Consider the following 27895-nt stretch of genomic DNA (forward strand, 5'->3'; position numbering starts at 1 on the left):
TTCTTTGAACCATTTTTATCCTGTTTACAGTCAACAGAAACTGCCTCACCAGTCATTCCTTGTGTATATTTCTGAAGATTGTTGTGTTGTTATTCAGTGTAAGTACATTCAGAGCCACTAAACTAGAGTCAAATTTCTTGTATGTGTGAACATACTTGGCCAATAAAGATGATTCTGATTCTGATGATTGTAAAATGAGTAAAGTTTTGTTTGTTTTTTAATTCACAAATTTTATTTTTCAAAAAAAATTACCAATATTTTCTCTTTTCTTTCACGATTTCACTTTTTTTGAACTCTCTAAAATCTCTGTGAAACAAAAAAAGTATATGTAGAATTAATTATTATAATTACATTTCTGGAAGCATATAGAAATGCCTTTATTTTATTTCAATGTATTTTTTCGTCCTTGTCCTGTTTTGTATTTCCTGTCACAAGACTTGATTATAATTTCAATTATCAATGGACTTTGTTAATTTTGGACAGTTATGAAATGGAGTGTGTTATGATGAGTAGATAAAATATATGTTTTAAGTCTTCAAAAAACATATTTCTGCTCTGCTTTATAAAGAAAGGTTTTTGTGCAGATATGCGTCAGTAAAGTCAGTTTTGTCGATACTAATTGGTGTTGTTGTTGTTATTTGTTTCGCTGTTTAGGCTCTGTTATAGTCATCATGACATGTATCACCAATTCGGTAATAATTTTGTGACACTAATATTAAAATGTCATTGCACACAGCAGAGGTCTCTAAGCCTTTACGTCCCTGCACCGGAACCATTTATCTGTCAGCTGTGTTTCTGTGGGGACGGATTTCACGGTGGACTGATTCACACGCTGTTTTCTACTGCTCAGTCAGTGAATTTCGTCTCTCTTCACCATGCCGACTGACACCAAGCGAGTACGCGGCCCAGAGGTGTCTCAAAGCCCGCATCTGTTTGCGTGCAAGCCGGCAGCCGTCCTGCCCTCGCACGGTCCCAGAGCGGACGGTCGGCCGCGGGATCAGGTGGACGTCCGGCCTGTTTTCGTCCGGTGCGGGCTTGTGAGCCAGGCCAAAGGGTCCGCGTACATGGAGGCTGGAAACACCAAGCTGATGAGCTGCGTCTACGGTCCCAGAGAAACTGAGCGGAAAGATGAGACCGATATGAAATGTGGAAGGTACCCTGCTTGCAGATTTATTCATTTATATGATATTTACTGATGTAAAACTCGACTTGGATTCATAAGCAATACAAACGGAGTCTCACTGTGTCTGTGTAGCTGATAGATATGACGGGTTCACTATTCAGTGGAAGTTACATGAGCTTGCTTTAAAGGTAGAACTGTTTTCCAACATTGTCCAAAGAGTTTAAAAGACAGACTTAAACATTTAATATAAAACAAATGACATCAAGTAAGTAAAAACAAAAATGGATTGATGGAAGTAAAAACCTCGAATAAACCCTGACCTCTTATTTTTGTCAACTTAACGTTTAATGGAAGGCCAAAAAGAACTTTTACAAGAGAAGAAGAACATTATACAAGAGGCACATTACAGGAACTGGTGTTAGCAATATGGAGTATGTACCATTGTTATCTGGGAACACACATATTTATTAGCATATCCAGTTATGATAAACATTCATTCCTGTGATTAGGTCAAGAGGTGTTGTAACATTAATATGCTGTGAGGGGTGCTGTAACTGAATGAAACATCTTTTAACATCTTTTTTCTTTTAAAAAGTAACCATTACCTGTAACTATTTTTCTATGTAATTTAATATCATTTTGAATCATGTAAGTCTAAAACTAATTTGAGCTTTGTTGGCCATGAAGCATCGATGTTTGTCACTTGTTTGAAGTGGATGTTTGTGTGTCTGTAGTAGCGATTATAGGAACAGTTTAAGAAGTCTGTCTTTCTCTGTGTATCCAGGTTGACTACTGATATGCGTTTCGCTCCATTCTCCTGCCCAGAGAGGGGCTCCTGGATTCAGGGCAGTCAGGACAAGGACCTCTCCCTGATGCTGCATGAGAGTCTGCAGCCAGCTGTGTGCCTCCACAAATACCCCCGCTCTCAGATCGAGGTCAACGTGATGGTTCTTGAAAACAGTGGTTCGGTCCTGGCACATGCCGTCACATGCGCCTCTCTCGCTCTCGCAGATGCAGGGATTGAAATGTACGATCTGGTGCTGGGCTGTGCCATTCGGCAGGACGGCGCTTCTTATGTGGTCGACCCTACTTATGCGGAAGAAAACAGCTGCAGCTCTGTTAGCGGTGAGAACCAAGGCGGTCTGACGGTTGCATTCCTGCCCAGCCTGAACCAGATTTCTGGGCTGCAGTCAGATGGAGAAATGACTGAAGAGACTCTTACAGCTGGGGTTCGGACCTGCATCGAGGGATGCTATAAAATATACCCGGTCGTCCAACAAGCTCTGGCCAAGGCTGTACGCAGGGCTGCTCCCCCACCATCAGAGAGCTGAGAGACTCATTAACCAATAACTGCCAAGTTCATAGCTTTTCTAGTTTCTACTTTCCAGTCTTTACTTTGACAACATCATCTATTTTTCTATGTTTGGTGTAATGATCTTTAAATGAAAATTGATAAGACTCATTTAACTGTTAACTGTGTTTTTCTTTTTCAACATTTAGTAATGTGCTTGTATGGTATAGTCTGCATTTGGGACTTGAAGCTTCAAACTTCAAGGTTGCGTTCAGACGTAGCCCTCGTTGATTTGAATGCAGGTATTCCGGCAGCGCAGGGGGCTCCAGCAGAAAAACACGGGTCATGCGGCCAAAAAGTTGAAGCAGACTCTTTATATGCAACATATAAAACTTTTTATGCAACATGCTGCAATCCGGCAAGGACGCTGCATCGGCCAATCAAATGCATTCAAGTGCACGCTCTACTAGAATGGTGCGTTAATGAACTAGAATCTAAACTAGTTTAGATTTTGTTCCTGCTGTCATGTATACCAAGTATCTTGAAAAAGATTGGTCATGTGGGCTAATTCCTGAATGTGTTGTTATGATGCAGCTCACTGATTTGCAAAATAACTCAATAAAGACCATTTATAAACATCCTAGAAGGATTTGGCCAACCAAAGATCTCTATCACAGAGGGGCTGTTGCTCTGTCATTAGCTTCGATGTAGGTTATTGTTCCACATGAGTTTAAACAATGTGTCGTCTGGAACAAAATTACATGGCCTCTGAGACTGTTGTTGTGTCCTTAAACTCTGTTTAGCCTAAATTCATTTGCTGTGTCCTGTAGAAGTAACCTTAATGCCACTAGAGGTCATCCTATCCAAGGTTTTAGTTAAACCTGCAACACACTTGGCTTAACAGAGTTTGAGAAAACCTGTACTTCTCCATCTTCTTAACATATTTGGTGTTATACAGGCTTCTCCAAGCACTATGAAACAAAAATACCTTAAAATCTAACTGAAATACCCTAAACTGGGGGCTTCAGGGTTCCCCAAGGATTGTTTTAAGTCTGGCTGGTGACCTTTGTTGCATCTTTGTGTCATCCCCTCTCTCGCCCTTACTTTCCTGTCAGCTCTCTACTGTAATTAAAAAGAAAATCTGTCTGACCAAAAAAGGAAAAAAAGTTATTTTTTCAAATGTTTCAAATGCAAGCTATCCTCCATTAAAGTTGTCAGGTTTGGTAGAAGTTCCAATATTTGCTGGTTAATCAGACCTTATGCAACTGATAGCACATCTACTTTCATGTGTTTTGACATATCTTTCAAGGCCCTATTTTAACTGTGCAAGTGCAACAATAAACACAAGGCGGTTACCCTGTTGTCTAGACAGCAAGTGTGTCAGCTGCGTTCTTCACACACACGTCACACGCAACAGACAGGCCCGATCGCAATGCACCCCCTAAACCCTGAACCCTCACGGACTTAATTGACATCACCTGGTAAGTTCTTGAGTGCGACAGACTTCAAGGGCTCGAAATGGTTTAAATAAGTATGGGACAGCACTCTGTGACATGTCACGTTATCTTGATGGCACCAAAATATATTACATATGATTGTGGGTTTAGGACTTTTTCTCAATACTTTACTGTCATATCAACACGATTAATTTAATTTTATAATGAGAAATGTGAAAGATGCTGAGACAGTATTATTTCTAGACCAGGTGCAATTGATACATTTTAGAGAAGTTTGAGACACCATTGTTTCTAAGATGAATAATACTTGGATTATTACCAAAGTGTCAAGGTCACTGATGAACTCAGCAATGCTGAAAGAATAGTTTTGAATATGGTTACAAACGAGGTGGAGTTTAGAAAATAAGCTCCACATTAGGAGGTTATGAGAGGTATATAATATAATGTTTAATGATTTTGCATTAGGTTCTTTGTCCCAGATCAAAGCCTCGGTTTGCTCTGTATTTCATTTGATGCACAGTAAACCTATTCACATTGAACTCTGTTAGTTTCCAGTGTATTCTTTTGAGTCTTTTTCATAACGAATGGTAAATTAATTCCTAAGTTGTGGGTGACCTGAAGATCTCTGGCCCATCTGAAGATTTCCCACAACACTTCCCCTGGTAACCCCTTATTTAACGCTGATTTAAGGTCACAACCCTATGAACTATGGGTAATTCCCTAAGGCAAAGTCTGCAGAAATGCAGAGTTACAGAAAGTGTGCGAAAAAGGCTCGAAATGTCTGCCGATGAGCCCTCATGCACTTCCTAATGCTGTAATCCATTGCAAGCTGGAAATTGATAGTTCTGAGTCAGTATACTCGACGTCGAGTCTAAACACGTCCCCAGTTCTGGAGTCTTTCCAACCAATTAGCTTACAGGATCTGACTGCATTGATTAGGAAAATGACGTTATCCTCTAGCCCCATGGATGTTATGCCATCTTCTCTGTTTCTAAAAAAAAAATCCAGCCTGCGCAATTTAGGGGTAATATTTGATCAGTCCTTGTCGTTTGACACCCATGTAAAGCAGCTTACCAGGTCTATTTCCACTTGAGAAATATTAGTAAACTGAGATCTATAGTCTCATCAGTTGAACTAGGAATGCTTATACATGCTTTCATTTCTTCTCACATTGACTACTGCAACGCATTATTTACCTCACTTAGTATTTCTGCTGTCGATCGTCTGCAGACAATCCAAAATGCTGCTGCAAGACTACTGCCCAGGTCAAATAGACGGTCTCACATTACACCCATACTTAAAACTCTTCATTGGCTTCTTGTTGCTTTTAGGATTCAGTTCAAAATTCTCACTCTCACTTACAAAGCTCTGCACGGTCAGACTCCTGCCTATATATCTACTACACCCATACACATCTGCTCGCTCTCTTAGGTCAAACATGCAAAATTTGCTCTCTGTTCCACGCACCTGTTTTAAGACTTGTGGTGATTGAGCTTTTGAGGTCCTGGCACCTAAGCTTTGGAATGCTCTGCCTTCACCCTTAAGGTCTGCTAATTCTGTTTATTCATTTAAAAAGCAGCTTCAAACACACCTTTTTAGACAGGCATTTGAGTATTTCCTGTAAGTAGTTGATATTTTATATTTCCATGTTTTATTGTGTATTTTTCTGTTCACTTTTTCAATGTTTCTTTTTTTTTAACTATGTATTTTTTATTACAGACTATTTTTTCTCTGTATTTCTTTGTGCCATCATGCTCATGTAAAGCACTTTGTAACGATTGTCTGTGAAAAGTGCTATATAAATAAAAAAAAATTTTTACAGGGCCATCGTGTGGGCACCCTCTCAGTAACTGGTGTTTTGTTGAGTTGGGCCCAAGACACAGAGAAGGTTCAACAGCATGTTGCAGTGTCCCAAAGCTGCCCTCTTCTTTAGTCAAAGATATTTTAAGTAAACAGTTGGTTCATACACCGATAATAGTAAGTTATTGCTAAGTTTATGTGTTAACTAATCTTTGATTCTTAAGGAAAATAAGAGACAGACTCCCTGGATTCCTAAGTTTGTAAGAGCTGTCCCTCAGCCTGCAGAACTGACCTTTGTAACCCTCCAAGTGTGGATTGACCAGTGATGATCAACAGACTCAGAAAGACTTCCCAAGAAACCATTTTTTTAGTTGAAACTAAAAGCATGAACTGACCCTGGAGGCCACTTGAACCAGAGAAAAACAACTCCCACTTTAGATGGAAAACCACCAAACCACCAAAGCCATAAAACTAACCCACATTCCTGAGGACTTTATGAAGCCTCCCTGCAAATCTGAGGCCAACCTGAAATTCATGTGCATTAAATGTCTAATCATTATGCAACTTATATCATGTTATTTGTCATGTAAATACAAGAAGAATGGCATAACTTTCATAGGGGTATGACTATCTACTAAAGAGAAACAGGACTTAGATTTTACTAACCTTTTATATTACATTTAACCATACTGCCCCCTATTGACAAAAGTTACATTCCCTTATGTGAAGAGTTAATGAATGTTTGATAACCATGTATTTGTATTTTAAAATTACCCAAGTGTTTAACTTCTGATCTATTAACCTCATAGACAATCATATTTTAATAGTTAAATTAGACAAGTAGTTGTGTTGAAGTTTCTGAAGTAATAGGAATTCGAAGTTTTCTTTTATTGTTAAACAGTAGTCACATTGAATGCTTTTATATTATGAAGTAAGGGTTATGTTGAGCTTATATTTAAATATGTTTCTTAAAGCAATCTAATCACATAAGTGTTAACTTTATTTCCTTTCACTATAGTGTAAAACTTTATTTCAGTAGATGGTTTGAGATGGGTAAATAGTTTGAGAAAGTTGAACCAATGAAGGTTGTATGCTTAGACAAGAAGAAGAAGAAGAAGAAGAAGAAGAAGAAGAAGAAGAAGAGTCACGCACTTCGAGCCACTCTTGCTGAATAATTTTCTTTATTATTAATGACAAGAACTTACGATTGTGAGACTGATTCATTGATTAAATTGAACAAGGGTTAGTGCTCCCTCCTGGCATGAATAAATCCTAACCAAAAAGGAGGTGGTGCCCCCAATAATGAGGTAATTCATGAATAAAGTATTAATACTCCTACAGTTTAACAATTATAAAGCCATCCACCTTATAAAGTATCCACCTGACACTCAATCAGTACATAATAAAAATAAAAAAGAAACAGAAGAGAATAAACTGAGAAGAAAATAATGGGGAAAATTCCCCCTTGTCACTCTACCCCAAATATATCCTCTGTATATTTTCATTCATTTACATTCCTTCATATTTATGTGCTACTGTGAAGTGTTAAAAAGATGGAAAAATAGAGGTTGTCTTCTAATTTTGATCTGCAAGGTTGAACCACCCTACTTACCTGCACCCACACATTCAACACAAACCTCTGTAGCAGGTTATATTCATCTACAATATCACCAGTGCACATGCTAACTAACTTCAGCCGGCTAACACCTCATCAAACTAGCCAGTATTTTGCTATTACCAGCTTCATGCTGCTCAACCAGCCAAGCACCAGCCAGATAACCACCCTCAACTTCCTCATCCTAGCAAGCAACAAATAATACACACTTGTCTTTATTATTATAGTGCCCCTCTCCTTATTTTACTGTTGCTGTGGCAACACACAGATTCAGGCTAAAAGTATAATTAAATGACTGTGACATCACTAGAATGATGCATTAGGGGGAATTCTAGAATTCTTGTGTGATATATTTGCCATTAAGCACAAGCTAACAGTAAAACACTTAATTCAGCTTTGAGAAATGGGAAGCTTAATTTCACAATTCTCTACCAGGCACATAATTCTGTCTGGCAACTTGTCTGACTACCAAATCCAAAGGTTGATTGGAGAGGGGACCTTTGGGAAAGTTGCCTATTGCACTACAGTAGGCACAAAAGAAAATGTTGCAGTCAAGATCCTGAAGAAAACCCCAACTAATCTCCAGAATGGTACACGAGAGGTGCAAATACTGAGAAAGACCAACAATCTGGATCCAGACGAGTACAATTTAGTTCGTTTTATTGAATTTTTTGTTCATCAGGACAAAGTTTGTCTGGCATTTGAGAAGCTTGATCAGACCCTATGTGACTTGATAAAGGATAATGGAAAACTTAATGTAAAGGAAATCCGGCCAATAGTACAACAGATGCTTGTGGCACTAGATGCACTCAACAAGATTGGCATAATTCACACGGATATAAAGCCTGACAATATTATGCTCGTGGATCACAGGGAGCGTCCTTTTAAAGTCAAACTAATAGATTTTGGTGTGGCTATTCTGGCCTCTGAAAACCATCAAGGCAAGACAATGCAACCTTTGATATACAGATCTCCAGAGGTCATACTGGGGCTTCCAATCACTGCCGCCATAGATATGTGGTCTCTTGGGTGCGTCCTAGCCTATCTGTATGTTGGCAGGGACCTGTATGGTAGGGCAGTGTGCGAATACGACATGTTAAGATTAACTGTACATTTGCAAGGTCAGCCGAGAAAGGAGCTGCTGAATGATGGGACTAAAACCCAGAATTTTTTCTTTGCTTCTGAAGCAAAATGGAGGCTGAAGACACCAGCAGAGTCTGATTTTGAAGGAGGACGTGATGTGGCAAAGGGTTTATGTATGCGATCTCTAGATGACCTGTACCACCCAAAGCCAAAACAAGGATGTGAGCATGAAGACACACAGACATTTCTGAGTCTGTTAAAACAGATGCTGCATCCAGATTGGGATAGAAGAATTACTCCCAGTGAAGCTTTGCAACATTCATTTATTACAGAGGGACACCTGCATGTAGAATCAACTTCTGGCCCAATTAGTGAAGTTGCCACAGCTTCCAGAGTTCTTACTATAAGTAGGCCTACACATGCAGATCCACCAGATGGGCATGAAGAAGGATCCTACAACTTGAGAAGAAACTAAAAAAAGAAAATCTGCAATTTTGCCAGAGATGACACGCATGAAAAACTGATTCCCTGTGACAAGATTAAAAATAGTTGGACTTTTCTCTGGTTTCCTGCTCTTTAGACATATGGACCTCACAGTTAATGAAACAGCTACCCAGTTTTAGTGAGGTTTGTGCATAATGAAAACTGTCCAAGTGCAAAAGTCAGTTTGCCTGATTTTAGTTAGCAGATGTGTGCGCACACAGCTGTCTGAAATCACAAATCAACTTTCTATTGAAATTTCCGTCAAAAACGACAACTGGCCTGTTAATGACATTCAGGCAGCTCTATAGCGAGTTATAGTAGCCTATAATGTAGTTTTATCAATGTCTGAATCCTTACTAATAATCTTGTTCACGTGTCACTGAATGTATCCGGGATTTTGCAGACACATTAGGCCTACTGATGATATGTTTGTTGTCCACAGCTGGCTGTGTGTCAGATTCTTTCCTTTGAGTTTAACAAATAGCCTAACTGCAGCGATCACACAGCAGCAGAAACCATAAGTGCGCCTCCAAATGAAGGGACACTGTGCGCATTTACGCACACGGCACAGCATCAGTAACTTCAGATTTAACAGTAATTCATGTCTTCTCTAACCATCCAACAGGTCAGCTGTCACACACAGACTTCGAGTTTATACAGTGAAATAAAAATGTATTGTTTAAAATATAGCAGCTGTTTTCAGGATGAATCGTGAACTCCATTACAGCCATTGGGGGATTTTTATTTTAAATTAAAAGTCCAAACACTGTTTCCTCTGAGTTTCATCTGTCTTGTCAAGTTACAGTTCAAGCGACACAAGATTTATGCTTTACCAAAAGTTTTTTTTGGTTTTACAGAAGAATAGACTTTAAGGAAGAGAACTAACTGGTTGGCTTGACATATGTACGCCTAGTTTTAAAGTACATATTGATGGCAATTTTCACCTGTGCCCGATCACTGTGTGTCATGACCATAACGCCAATGAAATCTAATCCTCACTTTCATAAATATGTTTTGGATACAAAAATTCCACTATTCTTCAATATGTGGTGCACAGAGAACTTTTTGAATGTTATTGCACTAACGTATATGATTTTTTTTTTTTATCATACTCTACAAAAAGTGACATCAGATGAAATACATGATAGTTATTTTCATTCAAACTACTTAAGTTTCCTTTGAAATCAGGTCAAATTATCAGACAATATTAAATGAGGTGAAAATGAATTTAGCAGCTTGTGGTCTAATAGAAGATTAGTTGTGGCAGTACTATGCTGATATTTACACTGAAACCTATGTAAGGAGAAAAAGATCATGTCTTTGTGAGGTCTTTGCATATACATCTTTCAAACTGTGCTGATGGAAGCATGTTTAGGTAGAAGCACTTCCTGTTCTGGAGGTTCATTCCTCATTCACACGAAAATGGTGATGTGACGTGAATGCTCATTAGGAATTCACAATAGTCAGTGTTGGGTCATATGGGACATGTAAAAAACGTTTAGTTGGCAGAGCCTCGCCCCATTTGCGACATCAACACTGTGCATTACTACATGACTCAATTACATAGCAGTTATTGTGCAAACCATAGAGGGAACAGGTTGCTATTTTAACTGTTATCCAGCAGCACAAATGGAGCAACACACATCTTGTTTCCCAACACAAGAATCTACACAAGAAACGTTTCAGTGATTTTCAGTCTGTCTCAAACAGCTAGGTCAAGGTCAAGGTCAAGGTCAAGGAACCGATGACTTAGAGTTTGTATACAAAAATTACATCTGACTCAATAACTGTTCCAAAAACATTTAACCAATAGCCAAGAAAATATGTATTTTTCAAAATTTAAAAATCTTGGAAATGTATCTACTTTTGTTTTATATATCAACCCAAAAACTTGCTTTCATGGCTTAGGACAAGCAAATGTTTCCTCCCATTTTTATGAGTACTATATGGAGTGTTTCTTAAGCATCTAAACGATAAATAAAAGTTATAAATTATTTTAATTTCTTTTCAACCATAACCATTTTATATTCCCTATGGGCTGGCATCCTAACAAGTTGACCCACTATTATTTTTGTTGCCAATCAATTCCTAAAGCAGAGACCAAATGGTTACTGTGTGTGGTTGAAAAATACTCATCAAACACTGAGACGTTGTTGGACTGTTGGCTGAACATCCCCAAGATATTACCTGCTAATGGGTACATAAGCAGGCAGAGCTTATCTGGGTTGTGGTTCAAAGTCTGTGTGTCAGGTTGGCTACTGGCTGTTTGCCAGTGTTGCCGTCAGACTGTCTGACAAACTCAGAACAAACACTCCATATTATGTGTGTGTGTGGGGAGGGGGGGGTGCAATTTAATTCAACTCAGCAGGATTCTCATCATTCACCTTGTACCTGCTGGGCTGGAGTCCCACCTAGAGTAACAATTGTTTTAACACAGGGTCAATATAAGTTTGTCCAACCTGCTTTTGTCTGAATTTGTTAGAAATTGATCTTAGACAGGCCTCCACAACAGTGTATGACATCAAAAAATGTATGTTAGAAACAAAGGGGCACTTTCTCTTGTGTCATATAGTTTACATCTCTGTGCCTGTTTTGTGTGTGTCTGTGTATGTGTCTGTGTCTGTGTCTGTGTCTGTGTCTGTGTTAGGGGATGATGCAGAAAGAGGGTGAAAGACCAATGAATTGCATTGCACTTTTAGTCCCTCCCCATCAGTGTGTCAGTCTGTTGACACTTTGGTGTGATCGGAAGGCTAAGACCTTGTTTTCCCGAAATATGACCATCCCGGCATTCCACAGTTAGACATCACACTCATACAAACATTGTTTTCCAGTAAGGCTAATTCACATATTTGCTCTGCAGAATGTTTGTCTCTCTGCTTGATGTCACTGTCCAATCAGTCATAGTTTGTAACAGGAAATGTTTCTACTGATATTGCGAGCACAAATGCATAAAGGAGGGCTGGCACACATAAAAAATAATGTAAAAGACATGCAGTTCATCAATCTTATATTTCTAAGTCAATTTATTTTTCATGGGGCGTACCACACAGAGTGTTAGAACAACAGTTCTCTGAGAAAATTATTCAAGTAACCTCAGCCAGGTATCTCAGGGTGGACTTGGAGAATCTAAGTTTTTGACTCAAAGTCTGAGGTCATGGATATTGAAAGATGTGGGTGTTTATCACACAGGGAGGAACACTACATAAAAAGTTTTTGGAGTTTGACCCTCACATATGGAGTACAGAAAGACTAAAATTGGCAGCAGATGGAACAATTCGCAGGGTGAGTTTGTCAATTCATGCACACTTTTCAGCAAACTATGTGCACGGTTTATTAATCTGTTCATACATATTTTCTGATTTCTGATTTAATTAACAGTAATAGAAATAATCCAAGGTTTCTGTTTAGCACTATCAATCATCTTGTAAATCCCTCTCTTCCTGCCATTCCTGCCTCATCCTCTACTGATTATGAAAACTTCCTATTCTACTGTCTGAGTTTTCTCCTATTACCCTCCAGTGCCTTTTAAACACTGTAGCCCAAATGCAGAGACCAATCTCCAAACTTCCTTTTCTATCCAAAATCCTTGCAAAAATTGTCACTGACCAACTCCTGAACCTAGTTGAGGATCATAAAATCTTTGATAAATTTCAATCCGGCTTTCATCACAAATACAGTACTGAGACAGCACTATGAAGAGTAACAAATGACATCCTCATGCATGCTGACAAAGGTGAATACTCCGTTCTCATTCTACTTGACTTACCTGCTGCATTTGATACCATCGACCATACCATCCTACTTAATCAGTTGCATAACTGAGTGGGCATTTCTGGTACAGTTTTAAACTGGTTTCATTCATACTTAACAGATTATTTAATGTCTGTGTTAATAATCATGTATCCTCCTTAGCTCCCCTCCAGTGCGAGTCCCTGAGGGTTCCGTCCTTGGGCCAATCCTGTTTTCATTGTTCATGCTCCCTCTGGATCATTTGTTCAGCCGCTTTCATGAAATGTCTTATCACTGTAATGCTGATGATACTCAGATCTATTTCTCTGCCAAACCCAATAACCTGAACCAACTATCCTCCCTCCATGGTTGTTTAGGTGCTACCAAAGAGTAGATGACTTGACAAAACTGAAGTTCTCTTAATTAGTCCTGAAAACTTTGTCACTGCAGCTACTCAGTTTGTTGGCCCAATTCACCCAAACATTAAATACACTAGTAAGAATCTTGGTATCATCTTCGACCAGTATACAACATTTGTCCCCTACTGTTCTTGAACAATTAATCCACACATTAATTTCTGGTTCTTCCAGTTAGACTACTGTAACTCCCTCTACACCTGCTTCAGTCAGTCTTCTCTAAAACGTTTACAGTTAATCCAAAATACAGCAGCTAAACTTCTAACCAGAACTAGTCATAGGTCCCACATTACCCCTGTTCTTGCATTCCCCCATTGGCTTCTGGTAAAGTTCAGAATAAACTACAAGATCCTGCTGATTACATATAAAGCACTCCATGACCTCACCCCTAGCTGTATTTCTGAGCTCCTTGTTCCCCATTCCACTTCACGAGCTCTTCGATCCTCAAATCTCAGCCTTCTATCTATCCCCCACACAAACCGTAGATCAAAAGGTGTCCATGCATTTGCATTCTTCCCCAACTCTGTAGAATCATCTTCCACAATTTCTTAGATCTGCCGAATCCTTGGATTGTTTTAAATGACGCCTAAAAACCAAGCCTTTCAATAGACCTCCCTTCTTGTTCCCATGTCCTGATTTATTTCAGTATGGTTGATTTCTCTCCATGCCATGTTTGTCAATTTTATTAATCTATTTGTTTCAATTGTTGCATGTAAAGTGCTTTGTAACTGTGTGTTTTAAAAAGTGCTATATAAATAAATAAAGCTTACATATTTCCACATCAACACATTTCCCCTGGGGGGACTCCATAGCAAGTATCCCAACCTTATATAAGTGCAATTCTAAATTGCTGGTGTACTCAAAGATCATTAACATGAATGCATCTTCCATTAATGCATATTCGTGTCACTCTCAACAGATTAGAAGAAGGAAGTCCTGTAGAAACAGAAATGAAACCAGCGTTCACTGACAGGCAGCTGGCTCAGCTGCCACATGACCACAAAAAAAATGATATTTTGTCTTTTCACTTACATCTAAGTGTGTGTGTGTGTGTGTGTACCACGTATTCCAAATGTTGTTAGGGACAGAAAGCAAGACCCCTTAATTTTAGGGTGAAGACTTGGTTTAAAATTAAGGTTAGTTTAGGTTTATGATTAGAGTTAGGCAAGTAGTTCTTATGGTTAAGGTCAGGATAAGTCTCCAGGAAATTAATGTAGTTTAATTTAGTGTCCTCTGAAGTGATGGAAACACGACTCTATATGTGTGTGTGTGGCCTACAATAAAACACTTGATGTGTCATTGTACGTCATCATTATAGCACAGTAGTGACAATCCTCCAGGCTATGTCTGGCGAAATGTTTGGTTATTTGTGGACCGGGTGCTTGTGTTTATCATCTGTATTATTTATAGTACTGTGTTCATTGTATGCGTGTGTGTTTACTCTCAGGTCTATCAGTCTGTCACAGACCTCATAATCTTGCTGTTTCCTGTTCTGAGCCAGACAATACAGCTGCCATCACTCGCTATCTGTGGGCACTGAGATATTTAACACAATGCAGTAAGCTCTCGAGTCACACCAACAGGTTCTGTTTCTCTCAGTCTGCATTCACACACCACCTACCTGTACATAGATTATCAGCATTTCATGCTTCAAAGAGAGGCATTACGAACCAAAGACAAACTGAAACTGTTCAACGTCTTAGCAACAATACCAAATTAAAACCAATGTAGGCTCTTTGTGGCTTATATTGTATACTCACTACAAATCAAACAGGAGTCTACAGATGATGTGGGTCTGTTGGCTTCATCAGCAGCTTAGTGTGAAGTAGACGGGATGAGAGCCAGCACCTCCAAGTCTTAGGCATCTGCCAGAAAACAGTGGACTGCTCCCTCCAGGTTGGGAGTAAGTTGCTGTCCTTAGTGAAGGAGTTCCAGTATCTCAGGGTCTTGTTCGCGGGTGAGGGTAAGATTGAGTGCAAAGTCCACAGGAGGATTGGTGCAGAATCAGTGGTAATGTGAACATTTTACCAGACCATTGTGGTGATGAAGCAGCTGAGCCGGAAAGCAAAACTTGCAATTTACCCTTCAGTCTACAGTACCAGTCAAAAGTTTCTCATTCAAGGGAAGGTGTGTCCAAACCTTTGGTTGGTATTGTATGTTCTAACCCTCACCTCTGGTCACAAGCTTCAGGTAGACAATGAAATTGCGGATACGAGCAGCCGAAATGAGTTTCCTCCGTAAGGTTTCTGGGCTCAGCCTGAGAGATAGGGTGAGGATTTTTGCAGGCTTCTAGGCCATCTTCAAAGTTAAACAAGAACAAATGATTTATATAAATGAAATAGTCTTACAACACATCACCATATGATTTATATAATTAAACCTGGTTAAACAGTGTTAAACCTGAGGGTTGCTATTCTCAATTCTCACAGGGCATCTTCAAAGTCCGACAAGTGCAACAAAGCAGAAATAATATGGACTCACAACAACTATCTAATTCCAATCCCACACACAGGTTCTAGTGGAAGCTATTAGCACCACTAGCTGATGTAGTTGTAATGTTATACAAGAATGAATAATCATAACTTCAAGAGCAGATTATTTTAACCTACATTATCTCAAATCAAGGACTATTTTAATGCCCAACTCAGAAGGTGATTTTTGCACCTCAAGACTTAAAAGGGCCATTTTAGTTGAGGACTAGACCTTACTTCCCCTTACAGTAAACTTGCAGCTCTCATTTAGCCTGTATGAGAAAATGAGAGAATAATCATAATAATGAAAGCACTGTGCAGAGCAGCTGAATGAGAAATCATTACTTTTGTGTCATATGTGTCATCATAGAATTCCATCCAAACTAGTCTAAATAAGTCACCTTCCACCGCTGAACATTTGACTGTTAATTTTAGAAACTTTGGCTCCACTCTGTCTGTCTGTCTCTCATGACAACTTAAAGGGTGGTCTGAAAACATCAGTTTTTTTTATTACTTGTTTTTGTCAGTTGCTGAAAATAGAAAAAAATGATCATTCATATAGGCTGCTTAAATATAATGACCTGATTTCGGGGACTGTATGATGATAAGTTTATTTTTAAAAAGACAAAAAGTGGAGTAACAAAACTATATAACTTTGCTCCCCCTAACTGAATAATGGGGATGCATTTGCACCACTTGCTCCATTGTTCAGGCACCTATCCTGGCCTGGGAAAGCCTCGGGATCCTCAGGAGGAGCTAACCTCCTGAGGATCCACACCGCACTAAGGACATTTTAGTTTCGCTTTTGCATAGCAGTAGGAGGTGCTGAGTCATGGCAAACTGTCAAAATTCACAGCAATGGGTAGTTGTGACCTCTCCAGTGAAAAAAAAATCACCCCCAGGTGGTTCACTGCATATGTGTGGTCATTGGAAATGAAGTGATACAGACCACTTTAAGTGCTTACCCATACAGATATTGCACCAGTCAAATAACAAGTACCAACACTGTCAGTTAGGACCAAAAATTTGCGTTGCTTGGAGAATATTGTGTAGGGGGCGCTGTCATGGCAAAAAATTTTTAAAAAAACCTTTCTTCTGTTTAGTAATCACCATTTTGACCAAATAAGCGCACAAGTCAAAATAATGAAAATGATATATTTGATTTCTCTTATTTGAGGAGGGACTTAAAAAGATAAAAACAATGACAATCATATAAAGTTGTTATACCAAATGTGTCAAGACACAATTGCACATCTGCACAACCAGTGGAACAACATTTTGGATGTTAGATATTTACTTTATTGAGCTCTGATCTGGTCTTAACCAACACCTGAGGGGTACCTGCGTCTGCGCGACTGCTAAATCCTGTTAGCCAGTAACCGGCTAGTCACTAAATTTGTCTGTATGCTGTTGACATGTTTTGTCTGGAGGAAGGGAATTACTAACATTTATACCCGTCGCTCTGATATAATGACTGTTACTGTTAAAGAACTGATAATACCAAAATGAAAAACCATTGTGCAATGCACTGGTAAGGACCTTGACCAAGGCTAGTTTAAATACTGGTATTTCAGAGAGAACAGGGAGGTGAAGTAAGGTCCAGTGAATGCAGAAATGATGATCATGTGCATATGCCTGGGTCATATAAAACAAGACATGTCTCAGTTATTCACTGTAGTGCTGTTTTACTGTAAAATATAAGCAAAAACATCTATCTCAAGGATTTAAAAAATATAACCATTAATGGCCAACTGAATTACAGTCATAGAGGAGTTTGTCACTGTATTAATCATTGAACTAATAGCTATTTAGTCATAAATAGCTAAACGTTTAATCTAGTATTTTATCTTGATATGTGGTTCAGCCTTTGAGACATGATGACTGCAACCATACTTTTGGTCCTAAACAGAGACTTTGACTCTTTGACCAAAAGATCACCTTTCTGCCTGACACATAGATCATCTTCCTCTTACAGCTGTGTGTACATGCAACAATATGCAATATCCCTTAAAAAGGTGAGTCTACAGTCATGCTAGTTGAGAACACAGCAGCGCTTTCAGCTAAAGGCTATCATCTGTATGTATGTAACATGTACTGTAAACCATCTTATTTTAGCATTTTAGCATGCTTACATTTAGGTAACCCAGTAACAAAGATTGAAGACAAACTGAAATTTTGAAGAAATGCTGTTTCCTAGAGGAGAAATGAACAATTCACCTAAGTCATTGGGATTCAGCATCTGGGAAATGTCTGTACAAACTGTATTTCAGTCTGGACCAAAGTGGTGGACAGACAGACTGACCATCCCTATAGCAGCACAGCTGTATTTTGCAGCTTCACCTGCAGCTTCATTTTGTTATGAGGTTGAGGGTTTCCATATTCATCTCTGTGGAGACTTGTTTAGATGCTGTAGTCGGTGCCTTGTTCAGGATTTAGAAGTAAATATGTGTATTTGTTCAGAAGTACTGTATTTTGTAGTAACTGTATTTTCATGACCATTAGCAAGTATTTGACAATACATGTTTTCCCTTGTGTCTTAGGTCACACTATATTGCAGTTGTAATAAGAGATGTACAGTCTGGAATAAAGATATGTTATGTGGGGCGGAGCAGGTTAACGCAATTGCAGACACAGAGACAAACAGGGTAGGAACAAGGTATTTATTTAAAAAGGTGAATAAAAGGGAATGCAGGCCTGGGGAAGCTTGGACTGGTAGCTGGGGACCTGGGACTAAGGCTATTTGGGGTAAGGGGAGCAGGTCCGGAGTGGTATTCGTAAAGGAAAAGCAGAGTAGAACAAGGGTCCAGGGCAGACGAGGCAAGCGTCAGGAGACAGAGCAGATGGTACTGCAGGGATGAGACAAGGGACGGGAGCCAGGATGGATGAAGCTGGCTTGGAAGCTTGTCGACGGGTCGACAGGATGACTGGTCGGTAGGAAGAGAGATGAGCAGGAAAACTGGGCAGGCATGAAGTGATCCTGTGGCACAAGGAGACAAGGTTAGTTCAGCGAACAAAACAACAAGAGAGGTTAAGCTTTGGATGCACAATTCAAAGTGACCTGAGACTTGATCTACCACAATGGCTGCAACAATGATCTGGTGATGAGAGGATGAAGAACAAGGGTTAATATACAGCTGAGTAGATAAATTGATGGATTGCAGGCGTGTAGGCTGGACAACAATCAGGGAGCTGGGAGAGTGCCAGGGGGAGCACAGCTGTGACCGTGACAAGATAGAAGACCTCAACTCAAAGAAAATGGGTTTTAATTTTGTTTTGAGTGAAGGCCCAGACAAATGTTCATCAGTTTCTGTTCTTCATATCTGACAGAGTGAAACCTTATAGAGTAATTCACAAGAAATTCATTCAGTTAGTCAGTGCCTTGTGGTCTAATTTTGCCAATGTAGGCTGACTACTGACTGATGAGCCTGTAAATCTGCAGTGCAAGTGAAATTTGTGACTATTTTGGTTTACAATTATCAGGAAGAGATAGTGATGCCACAAAATGATTCATTTGACCTCACTACTTCCACAGAGTGAAAGTTAAGCATCACTGATGTAGAATGCTACGGGAAATTTGCTAGTTGCTTAAGTCACTCTGGTGTAATGCCTGCAGTCCAGTGTTGCAAATTTACTTTAGTAAGAGTCTGATAAGAGAGGACGTGACTGGATGTTACTCTTCTGGCTGGAGCAGTGCTTAGGTTGAACTCTATCATTGGGGTCAACGTGCACATTTCCAAACATATACACAGACGTGCATGCACGAGCACCGGCAACATCCGCCCTTCAACATATACAGCAACAAAGACCCCAGTGTCTAAGAGAGGATGAGAAAGAGACTATAAACTATCACTCACACACTGCAAACACACACACATACACCCACAGAAGACTGCAGGTTTTTGGTAAGTGATGTCAGAGGTCATAAGGGAGGTGAGGTGAGTAAGTGAGTGAGTGTTTTGGGGTGAGTGTGTTCCAGAGAGGTGGGAGGGTCAGTCTTGAGCTGTATAAATACAAGACTGTGATGGACACTGGGCATGAAACGAAGAGTGCGAAGACACTTGAGGACAGTCGGAACAACATTTTATCAAACGAGGAAAAAGATCTGCAATGGCCAACGACAAGAGTAAGTGATTTTCTCTAACTTTCTATCTTTCTATCTATCTATCTATCTATCTATCTATCTATCTATCTATCTATCTATTTATCTATCTATCGTAACTTGCCTACTTATGGTCTACACATGCTTTGTGTGAAAATGTGCTGATGTATGACTTGCCACTTTTGTGTGACCTGACACATCCTAATTCCTCCGACAAATACAGGGACAAGTTTTGAGTGAGGGGCTAGGTTGACCAAACGGAGATACTTTTTAAAACCAGAGTTTAAACCTGGATACAGTTATGCTACAGTACACTGAGTAAGCTAAATTTATGGGACAAACACATTTGGTTTCATAAATTTATCACATTAATTACAATTAGTTTAAAGGAACAGTTAATAATTTTGGGAAATATACTTAGATACCACTCTCATGTTTGTACAATATGAAGCAATGCCTCAAAGAAGGTTAGTTTAGCTTAGCATAAAGATTGGAAACAGGGATAACAGCTACTCTGTGACAGAGCTGTTGAAAATACGAACAGAAATCATAGGTGTCCTTTTAAAAGTCTTATATGTGGTTGCAGCCCGCCCATAGAAACCAAATGCCGGGCCAGTTACTTTCCTGACTCTGTTCAAGGGTAACAAAATCTGCCTACTAGCCCCTCTTCAGCTCATTAATCAACAGGAAATCCACAATGTCAGTTTTTGTACAGATTAAATGAGACGAGGCTAACCATCTTCTGGCTGTGGCTTCATATTTACAGCACAAAGTGGGATTGATCTTCTCATCTGACTCTCAGCAAGAAAGTTAATGAGTGCATTTCCCAAAATTAAAGAACACATGTAATGAAGACAACTTGATCATCAAATTCAGCCTGACTTGTGGCCACAATGCAACTCTCTGTAAATTAGTGCGTAAGGTCTCAAGTGAAACTCTTCCATCACTGGAAATATTTTATTTAGCAACAAGACAACAAGACAGTCAACCACACGTAGACTTTATCGCAGACTGATGGCTGAACTTTGTCTCCGTTTGTCCTGTTAGGTTTGATTATTGCTGTGGATCTGAGAAGTCATGAAAACAACTTGGCACACCGCACTAAGGACATCGATCGGGAACGCTTGATCGTCCGCAGGGGTCAACCCTTCTCCATAACCCTGCAGTTGACTGACTCTCTGCCCCCTGAACACCACCTGGAACTGGTCCTGCACCTTGGTGAGTACAGCCACATCTGCATGTGGAGGATGGGGTCAATAATTGATGAAAAAGAGCCTGACGTGTTCTGATGCAACTTTGCAAAGGCAGCCTCTTGTTCTTGATAGGTGTACAGACTGAAATTGACGTTGTTTTAAAACTCTATAATTACAATCTGTTATAACTCATGTACAAGCCAGTGTATGTATGTACCTTTTGATTTGTAAATTGATCAATTAGAAGTCATTTACAAAGCTTTTGACAGTTGAATCCAATATAAAAAATTCTCCATTTATAATTCATTGACCATACAATTATAAACTATTCAGTTTGTATGTTTATGATAAAACGTCAGAATAAATTAAATACAAAACATCTTATTAATTAATCTCTCAGATTAATTTTGAGGCATAATCAGAACTTGAAGCTGCAGTCAATCAGATCAATTTACACTTAGCAACACAAGTACAGTGTACTGTTCTCTTGCAAATAACCACCATATTATATAGTTTTACAATAAGTAGGCAATACAGTAAGGCAATACTTGTTAGTAGGATCAGTTTATTCTTGGTTTTGGTCTTTTCGTGGGATTTTTTGAAAATAAGGTTTGTGAAAAGCTAAAAAAAAAAAAAAAAAAAAAAAAAAAACTTCACTCCTTCACCAAAACCTTTCTGTTCCACTGTGACACTAGTTGGCTCAGAGCCTGCAGGTTCACTGGAGGTAGATCTTTGGGATATTTGCTTTGCTTGCACTGGTGATTTTGTGATGCTGACCCAGATAGACAGCAAGAAATGCATTGCAACATACAGCAATCCATTTAATGAATTATTAAAATCTTTTCTCATATTTCCTCAGGTAAGAGAGACGAGGTTGTGATCAAGGTTCAGAAGGAGCGTGGGACCGGAGACAAGTGGTGGTTTAACCAGCAGGGAGCACAGGATGAAATGCTGCTGACTCTGCACAGTCCAGCGGACGCTATCATCGGCCAGTACCAACTGTCTGTGTTGATGATGTCACCTGATGGACGCATTTTGGAGAAAAACGACAAAATGAAGTTCCACCTGCTCTTTAATCCCTGGTGCAAAGGTAAAAGATAAAGCAGCACATACTCTCTCTGCTACTTGCTTTCTATAAGAGCTCAGACTAAATGCATTCATTCATTCACACTACAGCTTTTAAACTTTATCATGCAGCTCCTGACATTTCTAATTTGTACTCAGTGTCACAATCAGACTTGTGTCTTGATTCAGTCTCAGAACAAACTAGATATGTTTTCTCCCTGATTTATTGACTAAACTCCATTAAGAGCAAGAGCTGCAGAGGTTTCTACCCTTGTCACCTCAACCTTTTGGTGATCCCATGACAAAGATATGAACCATGTGACAGTTCACTGTCACCACATATCAACTCAACTGAGCATTTATTGGAGATTGAAGTGTTGTCACTCTGAGACAGCATTTTCCACCAGCGTCATCAAAACGCCAAATGATGGAATTTCTCACAGAGTGACAGTGTCATGTTTTTGTAATTGACACCCTCAAACCTTCGAAGAATTTATATTAGCTGATTCATAATTGATGTTGTTGCTCCTGCCTGTTGGCCGCTTCTATTTCCTGCAAATGTGACAGCTGATCTGTAGATTTAATAGTAAACATATAGGACACAAAACATCTGCAATAGTTTTGATCTGTGCTAAACGTTATTGTTCGTATTTGGCATACTGTTCTGTGTGTTTTAATTGTGTGTGTGTGTGTGTGTTTGCGTGTTTGTGTGTGTTTGTGTGTGTACCAGATGATGTGGTGTACCTCCCTGATGAGAGTCTGCTCCAGGAGTATGTTATGAATGAAAGTGGACTCATTTTCATGGGGTCCTGGGATGACATCAAAAGCATTCCCTGGAATTATGGACAGGTAAGTGACATACACATATCTGTGTTTGTGTGTGTGTGTGTGTGTTGTGTGACGGGTTGAGCCTGTGTCTGTCAGGTCAGTAGATGACCTGTGTGAACTGTCATAGTAGTGTGACAGTGGACAATCGAGGGCTTCAGCTGGGTCAGGTAATCAGTTTGTTGGACAGAGAAAACTTGTGGACGGGAGGTGTCAGAATGTAACCAAACCACACAAACATGGGCTTGTCCCTTCACAGCTTCTCGAGAGGGCAGAGAGGAAGATGAACAGGCAGGCAGTGTCTGCCAGACAGGCAAACAGATAGACGAACAGGATTTGTTATATGACACACATTTATACACACAGACTGACCAATGGGAAAGAAATGTAGCTTGAAATGTGTATCTAAAAAAGGTTGAGAAGCCTATCCTGCTCCATAAACAGTCTTTTCTTTGTTCCTCTCTCTTTTTTCTGTTTTCTCCCTGCTACTCTCTCTCTCAGTTTGAGGACCATGTGATGGACATCTGTTTTGAAGTCCTGGACAACTCCAAGGATGCCCTGAAAAACCCAGAGATGGACATGGAGCACAGATTCGACCCTGTCTATGTCACCAGGATTATCACTGCGATGGTGAGGATCTCTTCTACTGACAGTTTAACAACAGTAGAAGGAAAAAAACACATTGACAAGAGGAACCAAGCTAGTTCTCTGTCTAAACTATCTGATGATACAGAAAATCCTCAAAAGAAATCCAGAAATAGTGGAGATATCATATCATATCATGGTGCATACCTGACTGTCTTATTGTTAAGTAATCTCCATAAAACATGTTGTGTTGTTAGAGGGATTTATTCAAAGTTCTCATATTTAAACTTTGGTTCATGCAGTGATTCACAGATGTTGTCTCCACCTGTCCAGGTGAACGCCAACGATGACAGGGGTGTGTTGAGCGGTCGCTGGGTGGAGCCATACTCTGATGGAGTTGCACCTTATAGATGGACTGGCAGCGTACAAATCCTCCAAAAGTGGAGTGAAGCCGGGACCGAGGCTGTCAGATATGGCCAGTGCTGGGTGTTTGCTGCTGTCGCCTGTACAGGTGAGGCTTTCACAGATTTTACTGCTGTATGATTCTTGACAAAAAAACCTCATCAGGGGATCTTGAAACATGCATCAGCAAACAAGTTTATTTCATAGAATGTCAAACTATTGCTTTAAACATCTTTCATAAACAAAAAGTAACACAAATGCAAAAAAGACAGACACTGTGTGAGACTAAAGCCAAACTGAGGAGCTAAATTTAAAAAATGGAGAAGGAGGGAATTGTCACAGTCTGATGTGCGTTGTCTTTACAGTGCTGCGCTGTCTGGGAATCCCAACACGCCTCATCACCAACTTCAGCTCTGCCCATGACGTTGATGGAAACCTCACAATTGACTTCCTGCTGGATGAAAAACTGGAGAGGTTTAACAGCAGAGGACGCAGCGACAGTAGCTGGTAGGACAAAACACACACACGCACACACACACACACACACAGATTTCGAAGAAAACAATTTAGTAGTTACATTATACAAATAAAATGATAAAATGTGTTATCTCTTCTCTCGTCTCCTCTCTTTGTGATTTTAGGAACTTCCACTGTTGGGTCGAGTCCTGGTTCAGGAGAGATGATCTGCCTGAAGGAAATGATGGCTGGCAGGTTTTGGATCCCACCCCTCAAGAGCGGAGTGATGGTATATTTATAGTTTTTAACATTATCTCTGTTGTTCACCGCTCTTTCCTCCATTTATCTATCTATCCATGTTATGCAAGACATTTCTCACCTTCTCCACCTTTGCAATTAAAATATTTGCCCCCTCTAAACTGTTCTCAGGACTGTCACTGTCAGCTTTCTGTGGTCTCATATTATAATGAAATGTTGGATTCAAAGCTAGTTTGTGCGACTTCTTAACCTGATGATCAGACTGAATTTCCACTGTTTTTTTCCGTCATTATGCCAATTATCTAATGATGCAGAAAATCCCTGACAAAATGAATTTCCTCTCCTCAGGTGAGTTTTGTTGTGGTCCGTGTCCAGTGATAGCCATCAAGGAGGGAAATCTGGCAGTAAAGTATGATGCTCCGTTTGTATTCGCTGAGGTGAACGCTGACATCATCTACTGGATTGTCCAGAAAGATGGCCAACGACAGAAGGTGACCGATTTATGTTTTGACTGATTTACATATTTACTCAAGTAGAAAAGAGTCTAGAACTTTTAAAAAGACTTAATGACCACAGTGAAGACAACGATTGTCATTATTGTTACAGATCAGAGTGGACCAGAATACCGTGGGGCAGAACATCAGCACCAAAAGTGTTTACGGTGACCACAGAGAAGATGTCACTCTACACTACAAATATCCTGAAGGTTAGTTGGAAAATACAAGTCAGAGCAGCCATACTTATAAACCCTTACTGATTATAATCACATTCCTTTAGTTCAGCATGTAACATTCACAAAGCTATGTAGCCTCCTACTGTTTAATCTTCTGCCTATGTTTCCTTTCTCATTGTAAGATTCTTGTGATTGTTTATTTTTACCATGAAACTTTATTGATAATACATATAACTAACAGACACTCCAACATTCTTCTGAACTTGTGAACCTTTATTCATCTGTTAAAAGTGGTGGTTAGGATTAGTTGTCATGGACCAATGTCCTTTCCTCAGGCTCCAAGAAAGAGAGAGAAGTGTATGAGAAGGCGGGACGGCCAGTCACCGAGCCGTCCAATGTGATTGCAAAACCAGGACAACTACAGCTGACAATCAAGCATGCTAAGCCTGTATTTGGGACAGACTTTGATGTGATTATTGAGGTAAGGAGTGCTCAGACTGTAGCTGAATGAATGGATGAAATGATAAAATGATGAACTTGAGGCTGCTGTTGTCAGGGTGTATCTCAGACATCTTGTATTTCATTTCCATCCCATCCTAATTTGATTCTGTCTGCAGGTGAAAAACGACGGAGAAAAAGATGCTCATGCTCAGCTGACCATGCTGGCCATGGCTGTAACTTACAATTCTCTCCACCGGGGGGAGTGCCAGAGACAAACAACCAGTGTCACTGTGCCAGCTCACAAAGGTTCGTAGCTCAAATGAATCCACGTAAACACCTCTGGTGCTGTAAAACAACAGAGCTGCTGTGTCTTACCTGCACACATTTACTTGTTCTTACTGTTTGCAGAAGCACATGTGTTTTATGATCCTCTTTAATGTGTGTGTGCATGTGTGTTCAGCCCACAGGGAAGTGTTGCGTCTGCACTATGATGACTATGTCAGATGTGTCTCTGAGCACCATCTGATCAGGGTGAAAGCCTTCTTGGAGGCACCAGGGGAGAATGAACCCATCATGACCATGGCCAACATCCCACTGAGCATGCCTGAAGTACTCATCCAGGTGGGTATACATTGAGCGACACTGAGCGCGCCCAGAGGTCATGGTTGGACAGATGTGATCTTATTTGGGTTGTCTAAAGAAAGACAGAGAAACTATGAACTTTTTGCATGTGCAGTCTCTGTCATCTCTGGGGTTTTATGGTTTGAGATCAGACACTGTGATTTGTACCCTTGTATACTCCCAGCATAGAGAACTATTTCCTGTCTTTCTCTAGATGACTGGGAAGGCTGTTGTAAAGGAGCAAGCGACAGCCTACATCTCCTTCACCAACCCTCTACCAGTCCCACTGAAGGATGGTGTGTTCACTGTGGAGGGGGCTGGCCTACTGTCTGCCACTGAGATCCGTGTTAAGTAAGTACTGAGGCAATCACCTTCACCATGAGCCATGTGCAGTTGATTGACAGGCAATGTACAAACTCTTAAACTCTACACGTCACTGCACATACAGTATAACACACAAAATAGGATAACAGTTGTGTTAGCATGCAGGGTGAACTAAAAAAAAGTGTGAAACCTGTGTTTAAAGCCAAAATACAGTGGCTCAGAAGGGGTATTTCCAATTCAAAAACTAGCTTTTGTTACCAAACTGACCGTGTAGGTCTTGGGCAATCAGTTGATCAGTTGGTCTTATGGTTCAACACCTTGATCCAGGGTGAAATTAATCATTAATAACTTGTGGATTGATTGTTATTAAAGTTGGTACAGTCATTCATGGTCAACCGATGATGACTCCTAATCCTCAAACAGGTCAAAACGTCCACTCAATCAATGCTTCTGTTAAGGACGGGACCTCAAAAATGAAATATAACGAATGCAAGCATTCATTGTTCATTTTCTCAATAACTTTAGCTCCATTTATCTCCTTCAGAGGTTCACTACGTAGTTAGTCCTTCCTCCTTATCACCTCCGCTGTCCAAATTCATATAAATATATATATCTTTTCTCTCTCAGTGGTGATATTGCTCCAGGCCAGAAGATATCTGTCAAGCTCTCCTTCTCACCCACGAGGACTGGAGTAAAGAAGCTCCTGGTGGACTTTGACTCTGACAGGCTGAAGGACGTGAAGGGAGTTGCCACTGTGGTTGTCCATAAGAGACGCAGCCCAATAATTGCTGGATTTTAGTGAAAGCTTTTGAGCTCACTGAAATTGACCCATCTTACATTGTGAAATAATGTGACATTTCTTGGATGTGAATGTAAAAGAAAAAATAAGTATCATAATACATGGTAAATGCAGATTAACTTATTTAAATGATACATGATGACCATGTCCATATCCACAAAGAAATACTGGACACAGTGGTAATTTCATTTCCTTAAAGCCACTATGTGTCAGATTTGAAAACTGCTGTCTTTGATATCACACCTGGTAAAAGATGCCCCCTTTGGAAATACACACAAACAATGTGTATTCCTCCTCAGTGGCATCTTACTTAACTGTACTTCTTTGTCCCATCCTGTGTCCTGGTCCAAATCACTACTGATTATTAAATGACTATAATGAAAACCATCAGTCATGAGGTGCAAGGTTAAAACTTTTTGCTATCAGCTTTGTTATGTGTACATTGTTCAAAAGTATCTTATCACATCAAATCTGTTTTTGTATGTTTTGTTACTTGATTACCTTTTTGCACTGTCTCCACTCCCTTTTTAGTGAATATATGGTTGGAACATACATCATTTTATCTAATCATAACATTTATGCATTTGTATGTTTATGTAATGTAATGTAATGTATTATTTATGTGTGCCAAACTGTGAAAAATATAGAGAGTATGCTTTCAATAAAGAATTTTTTACTTGATTTGG

General features: G+C 39.7%; 3 protein-coding genes across 3 annotated transcripts; all 3 read left to right on the forward strand.

Moving 5' to 3' along the window:
• Positions 1-791: 791 nt before the first annotated feature.
• exosc6 (exosome component 6) lies at positions 792-2585 on the forward strand. Its single transcript, XM_042411810.1, has 2 exons — positions 792-1153; positions 1908-2585. Exons 1-2 carry the CDS (start codon positions 876-878, stop codon positions 2452-2454), a joined length of 825 nt encoding a protein of 274 aa, XP_042267744.1. The 5' UTR covers positions 792-875; the 3' UTR covers positions 2455-2585.
• Positions 2586-7662: 5077 nt separating this feature from the next.
• On the forward strand, positions 7663-9474 carry LOC121897848 (homeodomain-interacting protein kinase 3-like). Its single transcript, XM_042412602.1, has one exon. The coding sequence runs from the start codon at positions 7690-7692 to the stop codon at positions 8842-8844; it is 1155 nt and encodes a 384-aa protein (XP_042268536.1). The 5' UTR covers positions 7663-7689; the 3' UTR covers positions 8845-9474.
• A 6945-nt stretch (positions 9475-16419) lies between these two features.
• tgm2l (transglutaminase 2, like) lies at positions 16420-27873 on the forward strand. Its single transcript, XM_042413051.1, has 15 exons — positions 16420-19591; positions 20615-20785; positions 21620-21850; positions 22556-22674; positions 23152-23280; positions 23569-23746; positions 24003-24144; positions 24279-24382; positions 24700-24842; positions 24958-25057; positions 25360-25505; positions 25642-25771; positions 25926-26086; positions 26301-26437; positions 27038-27873. Exons 1-15 carry the CDS (start codon positions 19576-19578, stop codon positions 27207-27209), a joined length of 2079 nt encoding a protein of 692 aa, XP_042268985.1. The 5' UTR covers positions 16420-19575; the 3' UTR covers positions 27210-27873.
• Positions 27874-27895: the final 22 nt, after the last annotated feature.

Source organism: Thunnus maccoyii, chromosome 5 (assembly GCF_910596095.1).
Source record: "Thunnus maccoyii chromosome 5, fThuMac1.1, whole genome shotgun sequence".
Lineage (NCBI taxonomy): Eukaryota > Metazoa > Chordata > Actinopteri > Scombriformes > Scombridae > Thunnus > Thunnus maccoyii.